This window comes from Aquarana catesbeiana, linkage group LG01, assembly GCF_042186555.1.
Source record: "Aquarana catesbeiana isolate 2022-GZ linkage group LG01, ASM4218655v1, whole genome shotgun sequence".
NCBI classification, from domain to species: domain Eukaryota; kingdom Metazoa; phylum Chordata; class Amphibia; order Anura; family Ranidae; genus Aquarana; species Aquarana catesbeiana.
In genome coordinates, this window is record NC_133324.1 from 250,416,621 (window position 1) to 250,430,782 (window position 14,162).

Sequence of the window (14,162 nt, forward strand, 5' to 3'; positions counted from 1 at the left end):
TTTCCAGTTCTTCGGCCGACTCCTCCGCTGTCTTCAGGCCGCTCTCTTGCCAGCGGAGGTCCAGACTTCTGGGCTTCTTGGCTTCTTCCCTCTTCTCTTCTCCAGATGTTGACACGACGCTCTCTCCGGCTGGACTGCTCTCTGAGGGCTCCGTTGTGACTTATATAGGCGGAGACCCCGCCCCCTTATGATGTCACAGTCCCTGGGCATGCTGGGACTGTGACGTTTTAGGGGGCGTGGTCAATATCACACGGTGACCACGCCCCCTAAAACGTCACAGTCCCAGCATGTCCAGGGACTGTGACATCATAAGGGGGCGGGGTCTCCGCCTATATAAGTCACCCACCCACATAAGCACCCACCCCCCCATGTTGAGGGCATGCGGCCTGGTACGGTTCAGGAGGGGGGGGGGCGCTCGCTCGTCCCCACCCCCTTTCCTGACCAGCCGGGCTACGTGCTCGGATCGGGGTCTGGTATGGATTTTAGGGGGGACCCCATGCTGTTTTTTCGGCGTAGGGGCTTCCCTTTATAATCCATACCAGACCTAAGGGCCTGGTATGCCCCGCTCTCGCCGCAATAGGAAAATTAGTTTTTCCTATTGCAGCGAGCGCGAAATGCAATACCCTGCCCTCGCGTCGTATCTGGTCCGTTGGACCAGCATACACACGAGCGGGCTTTCCGTCGGACCAGCACACAGACGAGCGGACTTTCTGCCGACGGAAAGATTTAAAACTTGTTTCAAATCTAGGTCCGGCAGGCTTTTGGGAAAAAGTCCGCCAGAGCCTACACACGGTCGGATTGTTCGGCAGGCTCCGGACCAAGTATGCCGGAAAGTCCGACCGTGTGTACGCGGCATAAGGCCCTTTTCACACGGACGGATAGAATGGTGCTTTTAGCTGCGGATTTTCTAGTTTTCTACCGCAGGTAAAAGCACACAATGCTTTTCTATGGCCCCATTCACACATTGCGTTAAGCTGCGTTTTGATTACATGCGGTTTGGTGCGGATAGAAAAAATAGAATTGACTGCGTCCAGGAGCGATTTAGGTAATCGCAGTGCACTGTGTCAGCTGTGGATAACAGCGCCGAGCTGCTCATCGGGAAAGGAAAAATGTTTTTTCCTTTCCCAATGAGCAACAAGCACGGGGATCCGACTTGGATCCCCGCCAATGCCCGGCACTGTTTGGTATGAATCTTGAAGGGGAACTCCACGCCAAATTTTAAATAAAAAAAAACGGTATGGGTTCCCCTCCAAGAGCATACCAGGCCCTTCGGCCTGGTATGGATTTCAAGGGGAACCCCCTACGCCGAAAAATCGGCGTGGGGGTCCCCCCAAAATCCATACCAGACCCTTATCCGAGCACGCAGCCCGGTCGGTCAGAAAAGGGGGTGGGGACGAGCAAGCGCCCCCTCCTAAACCGTACCAGGCAGCATGCCCTCAACATGGGGGGGTTTGGTGCTTTGGGGCAAGGGGGGAGCCCTGTGGGCCCCCCCACTTCAAAGCACCTCGTCCCCATGTTGATGAGAACAAGGGCCTCTTCCTGACAACCCTGGCCGTTGGTTGTCGGGGTCTGAGGGCGGGGGGCTTATCGGAATCCGGGAGCCCCCTTTAATAAGGGGGCCCCCAGATTCCGGCCCCCCACCCTATGTGAATGAGTATGGGGTACATCGTACCCCTACCCATTCACCTGGGGGAAAAAGTGTCAATAAAAAAACACACACACTACACTGGTTTTTAACGTAATTTATTAGGCAGCTCCGGGGGTCTTCTTCCGACTTCGGGAGTCTTCTGCTGACTTCGGGGATCTCTTAGGCCTCTTCTCCCTCTCTCCAGCGTCGTCTCAGCGCTCTCTAGTTCTTCTCCGGTGCCTTCTTCCTTCTGCCGGGCTCCTCCGCTATCTTCTTCTCTTTTGCTGCTCTTTTGCTAGCGGAGGAGCCCGGTCTTCTTTCCTGAGACGTCTTCTTTCCTCTTCTCTTCCTGAGATGTTGACACGATGCTCCCTCTGTAATGCCGTGAGCAAGGTCCGTAAGCAATTATATAGGCATGGGGCGTGGCCACCGGGTGATGTCGCCTGGTGACCCCGCGCCTTATGTCATCACAGTCCCGGGGCATGATGGGACTGTGACAATATAAGGGGCGGGGTGGCCACTCCCCATGCCTATATAATTGGTTGCGGACCTCACTCACGGCATTACAGCGAAAGGGAGCGTTGTGTCAACATCACTGGAAGAGAAGAGGGAAGAAGGCGTCTCAGAAGACCGGGAGAAGGAAGAAGGCACCGGAGAAGAACCAGAGAGCATGGAGAGGACACCGGAGAGAGGGAGAAGAGGCCTGAGAGACCCCCGAAGTTGGCAGAAGACCCCCGGAGCTGCCTAATAAATTACTTAACCTTTGTAGTGTGTGTTTTTTTTTTTTTTTTTTTGGTCTGGTATGGTTGGGGGGGGGGGGGGGGCGCTCTTCCCATCCCCCTTTCCTGAGCAGTCCGTGTGAAAGGTGCCTAAAAGATGTTTTAATTTTTCTTAATTAAATGTTCTACAGTACTTTTCTCCTCTGTGCAACGGTATTGCACAGAGCAGTTGCTTACCTCCTATTTGGCAGTCCCCCATTAATGCTGTCTGCTCCTCCTTCCTAAGAGTGCCCACTCATTAAGCCAGGTGCTAAGGGGGCACCCCTACATGCGTACTCTTGATCCGGGCTGTGCGTGTCCATAGATAATCAAAGGGCTGGTAATTTCCGTCCCTCTTCACAGGAGTTTGACAACAACAGGAGGCTATCGGTCCTGCTGCTCTTAGTATGCCCTATGAAAGCAGCAGCTGGATCAGTGACTCGGGTGTTTGGGGATGGGGGTAGATAGATTAGGTAGCGGGGTACTTTTTTACCTTAATGCAGGTAATGCATTAAGATAAAAAACCATTATGAGCTTACAAACTTAAGCTCAAATATTCGCTAAGTTTTTTTGAGAGAACAGATATGAGAAATGTATTTTTAAATCGTTAGAAAAAAATGTTGGTTGGTACCGCCTCAGGAATATATAAAACCAGGCCAAAATGCATTCTTTTTTACGGGATTGTTGAAGGTTTATAAAGAATATACAATAAATGTGCAGTTTTACATATGAAGATGTGCCAACTACTTGGGGGGGACACAGATCACACTCTGGTGGACATTGCAACATATTCTAAGGGAAGGGATGAGCTAAACAATTTAGATTTTTAAAACGTTAAAGGGATTGTAAAGGTTTGTGTTTTTTCACCTTAATGCATCCTATGCATTAAGGTGAAAAAACACCTGTCAGTGACCGGTCCACAGCCCCCCCATTTTACTTACCTGACCCCTCAAACTTGTCCCACGGGGACGCGCCCTCTCTCTGATAGGGGGTTCTGGGCTGGTAATTGGATATATTGATAGCAGTACATCCATTGGCATCCGCTGCTGTCAATCAAATCCAATGACGCGGCCCCCGGGGGACGGGGCCGAGTCCAGCATTCGGCGTCTATGGACATCGAATGCTGGACTCAGACGCGTGCCCGCAAGGTAACCCCACGGGTGAGTGCTTCTCCCAGGGGGTTATCTGATGCAGGGAGAAGTCGAGAGAGCTGCAGAGGGACCCCAGAAGACGAGGATCAGGGCCACTCTGGGCAAAGCGAGCTGCACAGTTGAGGCAAGTATGATATGTTATTTAAAAGAAAAAAAAAAAAAAGAACCTTTTAGTGTCACTTTAAGGCTGAATTCACAACAGGTATGTTGCATTCAGTTCACGTTAAACGCAGTTGTTTTCTATGTGCTGTTGTGGTGACTGGGATTGTTTAGGTGCAGTAAAAACGTCAGTCACTGCGCATAATATGAACTGCCCTAATTGAAACGATTCAAATCTGTCGTTATTGCCTATGTGGGTGGTCATGAACTTGTCAGCAAGTAGTGAAGGGTACATTGTTGTGCTGAATACAGTTACTTTCTGTATCAGTCTTTTGCCTGCATCATTGTACCCAAATAAGATTCAAAGTTTGTTTTATGAGCTCTTCATGGGAGGACAGAACTCTGCTGAGAGCTCGGTGAGCCTTCTGTGTTCTGATTATCCAGTGCATTGTACAGTGGTAGTAAATGAGTCACTGTGCTTTTTTTATTCTGCTTTGACATCTCTGCAGTATTTCCCCAGTGACATTTAGCTGAGTACCCTGATGAAAGGTTACATCCCACTGAGATGGCTCTTTCCATGGAAAGGTTAATGGAATCGTAGTGATACTATTGGGTTTAAAAAGCTGCCCAAATCTTACTTTTTCTAATCAATGTTTTACTCTCAAAGGACACATTCAAATTGTTGTTATTGCTAAGACTTTGGTATGAAATTGTGCATGTATGATTATAGGCTGAAAGTAGAGCAATAAGTTTGCAGGCTGAGCAGCAAATAAACTCATGTTCATATCCCATAAACAATTCCTGAAGGTTCACTGTGAAAGCCTTCTTTTTACTGTGAGTGATAGAATGCTTTAAAGGAGAAGAAGCTACTGCTTTTCAGAAGATGCAACCTCTAGGACCATTATCCTTATCATCTACTATCCTTTTACTGCTTACTGTGTGAATGACCTTTAAAATTGTGACGGATCTCGGATACTCCACCTGGGCACCTCCGCCAGACCTGTGTCTCCTGTTCTCCAAACTCACCTGCAGTCAGCAGACCATAATCAGCCCTTAACCCCCCCAATCACGAGGCAAACCACACAGGTGTTGAGGGTTAAACATGCAGAGCATAAGCTGTTTATTAAGTACAAAACATACACTTTTAACCACAGTTAGGAATACTCCTCTTAGCCTTGTAATAGAGGGGGTAGGGGACAAGGAAGAACCAATGGGAACTCAAACCGAAACTACAGTTGCAACACACAAAGGGATTATGATAAGCGGGCAGACCCTCCTTACTCACCCCCCCCCCCCGCTAGGATGTGTCTCCATACCTTTTGTCTACGTACCATGACCTAACAGAATTAAACACAATAACAGGGGGAATATGGGGAGAAGGAAGCAGCATATATAGAGACATGGTTACATTATCCCAACGCCATTTTGTCCCCAAGTCTCTCGTTTTCTGCTGGGCCAAAGTCTGTGGGTAGGAGGCCAGTCCACAGCCCCCTCCAAAACACACAGTGATAGTGGGTTCTGTTACATTTCTCCCCTTGAAAACTGACTAACCAGGTCCCTGACCCTCAACTGGTCTGGACCTGCGTTCGTCACAAACTCCCACCCCAGGCAAACAGCAAAAGGAACAGCATGACTTTGGTGCTGGGGAGCAAAACCGCACATACGGTCTCCCATGAATAAAAACGGAGACTGTCTGTCCGCACTGCTGTGATCCGGGGCTGGGTTGCAGGTATTGAGGAGAGGTGAATAACCCCCTGTCCCGATGCCAGCGCTTTAGCTGCTGGGGAACGTGATTGTGCTAAGCCATTGGGGAGGAAAAGGTACTTTCCTCCCAGTGTAGACTCTCCGTCTCTTTTTCTGATGCTGGGCAGAGACCAACAGCGCTCTGCCCCGTAGCCAGCGCTTCTGCTGGGGGGACAGATACAAAGGTAGAGATCAGCCGCTGGAGAGGGGGGAAGGGTTTTCTCCCCTCCCGGTTCTGTGACCAGCCGCTGGGGCGACTTCTGACAGGGGCCGTCTCCCAAACCCTCCGAAAACATACTGAGGGCTGGGCGGAGGCCAGTGGCACTCTGCCCTGAAGCCAGCTCTTCTGCTGGGGGGATGAACACTGGGTTAGGGTCCGATTGCTGTGGAGGGAGAATTGCTTTCTCCACTCCCGGTGGAGATATCTGCTGCTGGGGAAACCGCTCACAGAGATCATCTCTCGGACCCTCCGGATCCAACTCTGAGGGTGGGCAGAGGCCAGCTCTGATTCATAGCCAGTTCTTCTGCTCGGGCACCAGATGCGATATTCTGGACTTGCTGCCGATCACCATCTTCCAGCCTTCCAGCACCCGTCTTAACTCCCCCTTCTGAGACCTTTATGCTATCGGCTTCCCTCGCTGCCTGGGGAACCTCCTGTGCGTTCCGGCATTCTGGCGCTCGCAGTGTCCTCTGTATCATTGTTGCTTCTTCCATTGCGGTTAGGATATGAAAATGTAGGTGCACCCCCGACCCCATTTCCTCTGCATCTTTGCAACTGTCTGCTACTTCTCCTGGACAGTCCCAGGCAGCGGGATCCATGCCGTGCTGCTGATCACCATCTAACAGCCACTTGTAGGCAATCTCGAGCTGCTATTTCTGCTCGACCAGGAACTCCAGTTCCTCCACGTCACACGCCTCTTCGGGGAGGTCCAGAACCTCATCTCGGAAGTCAAGGATGTCTTCCAGCTGCCACTCGCCATTGCTCCCAAAGCCTGGGACTACATACATTTTTTTTTTTTTTTTAGATTGAGCAGCCCCACGCCACCATAGCCAACGCCTTCTGTCGGGCTGCTGTCTGCTGTACCTGGCCACAGTTGGGCTGCAAACCACCGGAGGGCTCTATAGCTGGTGTCCTGCCTTATCTCCTCCCGGACCAATCTTCCAAGCTCAGTCTTCCACTCGGCTCGCGGTCGTTCCCACAGGAACACCTTTTGCGCATGGTACTGCATCCAGTACATCTCTGTGGAGGAGGGAAGGATCTGCTCCTGATGGTGCCGCTCGTTGCCTAGCGTCTTTTGCCAGAGTTGCCGGCGGATCATGATGTTGCTTCCGCATGCCTTGCAGCCACCTTCCGAACTCTGCTCTCATGCTGGCCGGTCCCCGTACCACTCCGCGGCGGCTCCCCGGATCTTGAATCCTGGTGGTGGTTTGGATGTCCTGGACTGCAGGAGACATCCCACTGCTGCCACCAAAGTGACGGATCTCCGATACCCTGGCTGGACATCTGCGCCAGACCTGTATCTCCTGTTCTCCAAACGCATCCGCAGCCGGCAGACCATAATCAGCCCTTAACCCCCCAATCACGAGGCAAACCACACAGGTGTCGAGGGTTAAACATGCAGAGCATAAACTGTTTATCAAGTACAAAAACATACACTTTTAAACACAGTTAGGTACACTCCCCTTAGCCTTGTCATAGAGTGGGTAGGGGACAAGGAAGAACCAATGGGAACTCAACACTTGTACATTCAAACAGAAACTACTGTTGAAGCACATAAAGGGGCTTATGATAAGCAGGCAGCCCCTCCTTACACATCCTCCACTGGGATGGGTCTCCATACCTTTTGTCTACGTGCTAAGACCTAACAGAATTAAACACAATAACAAGAAGGGGAGGATGGGGAGAAGGAAGCAATGTATATAGAGACATAATTGCATTATCCCAAGCCATTTTGTCCCCAAGTCTCTCGTTCTCTGCTGGGCCATAGTCTGTGAGTAGGAGGCCAGCCCACAGCCCCCTCCAAAACACAGTGACAGTGGGTTCTGTCACAAGAATACATGTGCAGCCAAAACTTTTTTTTATTTTTGGATACAATAGAAAAAGGGCTTAACACCTGTGTTAGGTTATACTGAGTGGTCTGTGAGCTTGGGAAATTTTTATTCATTTCCTGTCCCATTACACCTCTTATTTAAGTGACCCCTCTAAATGTTTGTTTTTACACTCACTTTTTGTCTTGGTGACAGTGGTCGCTAGGACAAATAGAGTAAATTTCCCCAGCGAGGACACAGACTGCAAAAAACCTGCAGTGGGTCTAACCTTTCCCCACTCCATCCAAAACCAAAAAATACAAGTTTAGCATGTGACAAGTTCGCAGCCAGTGCAGAGGTGGATCTCCTATAGGTTTACTCTAATAATGGCACTAATATTTGACACCACAGCAGGTGTGCTGCTGCACAAGAGTCCATAGGCCCACAATACTTTGCATTGTCATACTGTCCTTTTGTGTCCTGCTGTGGTGGTGCTTACTCAGATTATCGTCAGAAGGGAATGTGCACCCCTCCAGTGACTGATTAAGGGTCAGGATATCTTTCCTTGTACTGCTTTGTTCTGTATACATTAGCTGCCACATATCTTGCTATGGGTATAGTTTTGTCAATACTCTTAGTACAGGAAATGCTGGTAAGAGAAATTATGTAATATCAGTGTAACGACACCCCGAGTATGAAAGGGGTTAAAGTCGTTTAGGACATTTCAAACCCAAACACAAAGGCAGCTACCGAACACTCCAATCAGCCAAACAAGGAACCCATACAAATAATCCACCCCCAAAAACGAGACACAGCTCTGTCTTCAGGTTCCAAGCAGGAATGAATCTTTATTCAAAAAAACACATGTTATACAGATCCCACTCCAAAGCATTTCCCCCCCACCCTTGGAAAACAGGGCGGGTTAAACTGTCCAATAACAATGGACACACAGGTCAGGTGTGCTTAACTTCTCATCAGTAAACAGTCTTAACAGGGGGGCTGCTGGAAGAATTCTCCCTCCCTCTTTCCTCACAGCAATACACATCCTGTGATCCAAGGCAGACAAACACAATAGAACATTGGAATACAGCCCCACCCCAAAGTAGCACAGCAAACAGTACACATTCTATATACACATATATACAGCATTGAGTCTCTGACTAGCACAGATCATAGTGGGGTTCTCATTCACCTTGTGCCCCTATTAGTGACTCCCATCACAATGGCATATCCAGGGTCCCCAGAGTCTGTGTGTCTTGGGGGACATGGACCTGAATCTAAAGTAAAGCCACCTCCAGGGTCTCCAGACATACAGCTCACAAAGAGCACCGCCCCCCCCAAATGCCAGGGCCCATAATCGGTTTGCAGGAGGCTAGCCGTCAGTCCCCTCCAAAAGCCTCTTTTCCGGCTAGGTCTGTCACATTTCTCCCCTTTCGGCAGGAGACTAACACAGGAGGAGACCCCAGACGGGTTGACTCCGAAGTTAGTCAGTAGTTCCAGTCCCCCAATGCCGGTATCCACAAAGTACCCCAAATAAATTGTTCCAAACAGAGAATTACTCACCCAGCCAACCTCTGCATCTCTCAGAGAACATCCCCGCCGCTGGGGAGAGGCTTGGACTGGCCCTTCTCCCTGGAGTCTTTTCACCTGCTGGAGAGAAGACAGGGTGACCGGGCTCACTCCGTCACGCTGTTGGGGATCTGGGCCGACCGTCCAGCACCCCTGGGGTATACAAGTGGACACTGAAGTCCCATCCACTTTTGGTAAGTGAAAATCCCCCAGTGCTTGCAAAGCATGGCTGACATCCTCCTGTCCTAGTGCCGCACCAATTTTTGGGGTTGTGTCAGTAAAGACCGAAGTCCCTTCCACTACCACAAGAGCTCCCTCTTCTGTTAGGTGAGGGCAGAGGCTTGCAGCACTCTGCTCTGTTGCCAGCTCTTCTGCTGGATTGGTGGCATCCTTCTGGGGTGCCCTATGCTGCTGGGAAGGGACCATCTCCTTCTCACCCTGGGCCTCCGGAACCGCCGCAGGTGTAGGGCAGAGGTCTTGGACCCTCTGTCCGGTGACCAGCGCTTCAGCTGGGGAAGTTCCTTGTAACTCCACAAATACTGCTGTTGGTGCTGGGCAGAGCACAGTGAAGCCCGGCCTTAACACCAGCTCCCCCACCGGAGGCTCACCTGGCTGTTCCTCCCCAGCAGAAAAGTCCATCAAATCCCCTGTGTCTGCAACTGGTGTCTGGGGATAGAAGTTCACAATCTCATGTCCGTGGAACCCAGAAGATGCTATCAGTGCTGGGCAGAGGTTAGCAGAACTCTGCCCTGTTGTCAGCACTTCAGATTTGGAGATGGCAATCTCCGGAGTTTCCACTGCCGATTCTCTGGCATGCTGCTGAACGCATTCTAGCAGTTTCCTGTATGCCCTTTCCAGATGCTGTTCCTTCCTTAGCAAATAGTCTAGATCAGGTTTAAGCTCTGAGACCCTTGCAAGACTGAACATAGCCTCTCTGTATTCTCGCAGGTCCTCCAGAGTAGGTTCCCCTTCATCGTCATACACAAAACAATCTGAAAGGCTCTCCCACAGCAATCCAGGGCCACCAAAGTCATATCCCTCCGGAGAGCATTCTGTTGTCTCCCCTAAATATTCCTCCTCCACGTGCCATTGCAGAGCCCGATACCGATTGTCCAGCTCTATTTCTTGCTGGACCAGCCTGTCCAACTCAGTCACCCATTGCTCCTGGGGCCGCTCTCCCAGGAATTGCATCCGTAACTCCCGTTGTGCACTGGCCTGCTGCTCTGGGGTTGAAAAGCACTTGCCCTGTTGTGTTGCAGCAAACTGGAGGGCTCTAATCCAGTGTCTTACCCGGATCTTCTGCCTGAGCTCCAGGTATTCATCCACAGACACAGTCCTGGGGATTGCTGAAAGGACGATCCTCAGCAGCCCGGGGAACTTTGATGCCAGATCCATATCTCCGCTGGGGTGACTGAAGTCTGCAATGCTGGGCCTTTTGGTTATGTTGGGTCTTTCAGCTCTATCCATTTCGACTAGTTCTGCGATAATGTCCCTCTTCTTACGGTTGTTGGCCGGTCGGCCCCGGTTCTCCAGTAAGTCCTTGAGGGAAGAGAGCTTTAGCCGTCCATACTGTGCTTCCATTGTCCTGTGTCCTCTTGTAGCTGTCCTTCTGGGCTGTGGGAATGATCCCGCTGCTAGCCACCAGTGTAATGACACCCCGAGTATGAAAGGGGTTAAAGTCGTTTAGGACATTTCAAACCCAAACACAAAGGCAGCTACCGAACACTCCAATCAGCCAAACAAGGAACCCATACAAATAATCCACCCCAAAAACGAGACACAGCTCTGTCTTCAGGTTCCAAGCAGGAATGAATCTTTATTCAAAAAAACACATGTTATACAGATCCCACTCCAAAGCATTTCCCCCCCACCCTTGGAAAACAGGGCGGGTTAAACTGTCCAATAACAATGGACACACAGGTCAGGTGTGCTTAACTTCTCATCAGTAAACAGTCTTAACAGGGGGGCTGCTGGAAGAATCCCCCCTCCCTCTTTCCTCACAGCAATACACATCCTGTGATCCAAGGCAGACAAACACAATAGAACATTGGAATACAGCCCCACCCCAAAGTAGCACAGCAAACAGTACACATTCTATATACACATATATACAGCATTGAGTCTCTGACTAGCACAGATCATAGTGGGGTTCTCATTCACCTTGTGCCCCTATGAGTGACTCCCATCACAATGGCATATCCAGGGTCCCCAGAGTCTGTGTGTCTTGGGGGACATGGACCTGAATCTAAAGTAACGCCACCTCCAGGGTCTCCAGACATACAGCTCACAAAGAGCACCGCCCCCCCAAATGCCAGGGCCCATAATCGGTTTGCAGGAGGCTAGCCATCAGTCCCCTCCAAAAGCCTCTTTTCCGGCTAGGTCTGTCACAATCAGAAACAGGCGTTTCAACATAAGCCGCTGGTGTATGTGCAGAAGAAGAGTAATTGCTCAATACACTTAGTAGGCTAAATATACCTGCTGTCCTTATCTTGCTGAATAGTGATCTTCTTTTGAAGGATAACCATTTTGGGAACTGGAGCCAAGTGGTTGACTGTTCTAGAAGAGAAGAATTTTAAACCTCGTAAGTTGCATTTTATTACTGTGCTTACAAATTTAAAAAAAAACAATATAATGTTTGAATGTATTTTATGTATGTTCAAGACTAAATATATACTGAGTTTACAGATCTCAGGAGCTTAATCTAAAGTAAAATGTGTAGCACCCTCCTATCACAGACAAGATGCTAGGTAAATTTATTTTTAGTCTTCTTCTACAATCAACGGAGTAGTGATTGTTTGGTCTGATCTGTTCAGAGTTTGATTGCTTCCCCCTGCCTCTGGGAGAAACTTCCAGAGCTTGGGGATTAAAGATTCAAATAACCAGTCTGACTAATGATCAGGGCCTACCCAATCCCAGGGGCGGTTTGCCCAGGTGGTGGCTGGGAAGCTCATAGTGTGGAGCCCTGGAAAGATGGTCTTTCTTCAGAAAGGAGAGTTGCAAGCCTTAGGGGGCTATTGCTCCCAAGGCAGCCTGTGGACTTGTTCTGCGGGGTCTCAGCGGTGGCTGAACTGGGACCTGGAAGTGATCTAGAACTGACCACAGGACTTCACCAAAGTCCTATAGAAGGACTGTCTCACTCACTGGATTGTGCCTGGAGGATGCTGGAAGGTGGCAGCTGTCCTGGGGATTTGTGAGTAATGACTCTGAATTGATTCCTGGTGACTGTGTGCTTTTGGGATATAAGTGCCAGAGATTGCTTAGACTGCTCTCATAGGGTCCCAGATACTGGCCATTCCACATCCTCAGCACTGTCCTGGACTGTGAGATTAATGCCCTCCTGTATTGTGCAGTGTTCTTGAGATGCCAAAGACACTTGCCTTTATGGTTTCTAGCTGTGAGGCGTTAGACTGTCCAATATTCAGTTACTCAAAAAGAAGATTGTCCTCAAAGCCAATTGCTAACTGTTTTGGAGTATCCCATGCCCTAATCCCTCTCCTGTTAAAAGTTTTATCAGCAATAAATAACAAAAAGTCAACCCCTAGATTTTTTTATTGGAGCCGGAGTGATTGAACTGTTGCTTGGGTGGCCAGTCACCTCTGTATTGCTTTGGGAGAACCAGTTAATACCAGCGGCCCTACAGGAGTAGCGCTATAAATTCAAACCTGAATAAATGCCAGAATGACGGGTGACTTATTCCTGTCCCTATCATTGTCTGCTCCGTTCACAGGGGCCATTATGGAGTGTCAATTGGTAAGAAAAAGTCTAAAAAAAAAACACTTTTGTTGTGTTCTCTCAATAGAAAACCCGCAAAGATCTAAAACACCAGTGTAATAAGTATATCCTGTGTTAAATGTTTATTTGTTAAAGGTTTTAAACCATATAAATAGCAATTGTATAGATGTCAAACACCAATTTTAAAAAACATGAAGTGCAAAGCAAAACTTAAATGAACCCTAACCTTTTTTAGTTTATATTTAAAGTGCATCTAAAGCAATTATTTTTTTAATGTTCAATAGAGTAGGAAATGATTAAAACCCTGATCAAGCTTTTTTTTTTTTTTTTTTCTTGCATGAAGTTTGCATATTCTCCTTGTGATCTCATGGGTTTCCTCCAGGTACCCCCCATTTCCTCCCATACTCCAAAACATGCTACTAGAGTTTTTTTTTTTTTTTTCTTTTTACAGGTGAAACCAACAGCCTCAAAACACTTCACACGATACTATCAACTGGATCACCGTTAAAGCCACAAAGTTATGATTATGTTTATAAGCAAATAAAAAGAAATGTTCTTCTTGGATCCATCTCTGGTAAGTGTTAGATTTTGTTTAAGTCAGATGTGTTTGTATGTTATCTAAAGGGTGTCTCTAACTTGAGTGATATGAAACCAGTTAGGATTGTTGTGCTTTTGATTCCTGATTGCACTTTTTGCGAGTCGGCACTGCGTCGTTTAACTGACAATTGCACGGTCGTGCGACGTGGCTCCCAGACAAAATTGACGCCTTTTTTTTCCCCACAAATAGAGCTTTCTTTTGGTGGTATTTGATCACCTCTGCGGTTTTTATTTTGTTCGCTATAAACAAAAAAATAGTGACAATTTTGAAAAAATTCATTTTTTTTTAACTTTTTGCTATAATAAATATCCCCAAAAAACATATAAAAAAACATTTTAGGCCCACATGCATTCTACATATTTTTGTTAAAAAAAAATCGCAATAAGCGTTTATTGATTGGTTTTCGCAAAAGTTATAGCGTCTACAAAATAGGGGATAGTTTTATGGCATTTTTATTGATAGTATTTATTTTTTTTTTACTAGTAATGGCGGCGATCAGCGATTTTTATCGGGACTGCGACATTATGGCGGACACGGACAATTTTGACACATTTTTGGGACCATTGGCATTAATACAGCAATCAGTGCTATAAAATTGCATTGATTACTGTAAAAATGTCACTGGCAGTGTAGGGGTTAACCACTAGGGGGCGCTGTAGGGGTTAAGTGTGTCCTAGGGAGTGATTCTAGCTGTGGGGGGGAGGAGCTGTGTGTGACACGACACTGATCACCGCTCCCGATTACAGGGAACGTGATCAGTGTCAGTGTCATTAGGCAGAACGGGGAGATGCTTGTTCCCCGTTCTTCCTCACCGTCAAGGGATGATCGCGGGTATGCCCGCGGACATCGAGTCCGCG

The 14,162-nt window shown here is 48.4% G+C and overlaps 1 protein-coding gene across 1 annotated transcript in view; it reads left to right on the plus strand.

The window, feature by feature from the left end:
- AACS (acetoacetyl-CoA synthetase) overlaps positions 1–14,162 on the plus strand; it is a 138,251-nt gene that overhangs the window by 80,109 nt on the left and 43,980 nt on the right. The window contains exons 11-12 of the mRNA XM_073627917.1: positions 11,492–11,556; positions 13,159–13,281. Of these exons, the coding sequence (XP_073484018.1) occupies positions 11,492–11,556; positions 13,159–13,281 (188 nt within the window). The remainder of the gene's footprint in view (positions 1–11,491; positions 11,557–13,158; positions 13,282–14,162) is intronic.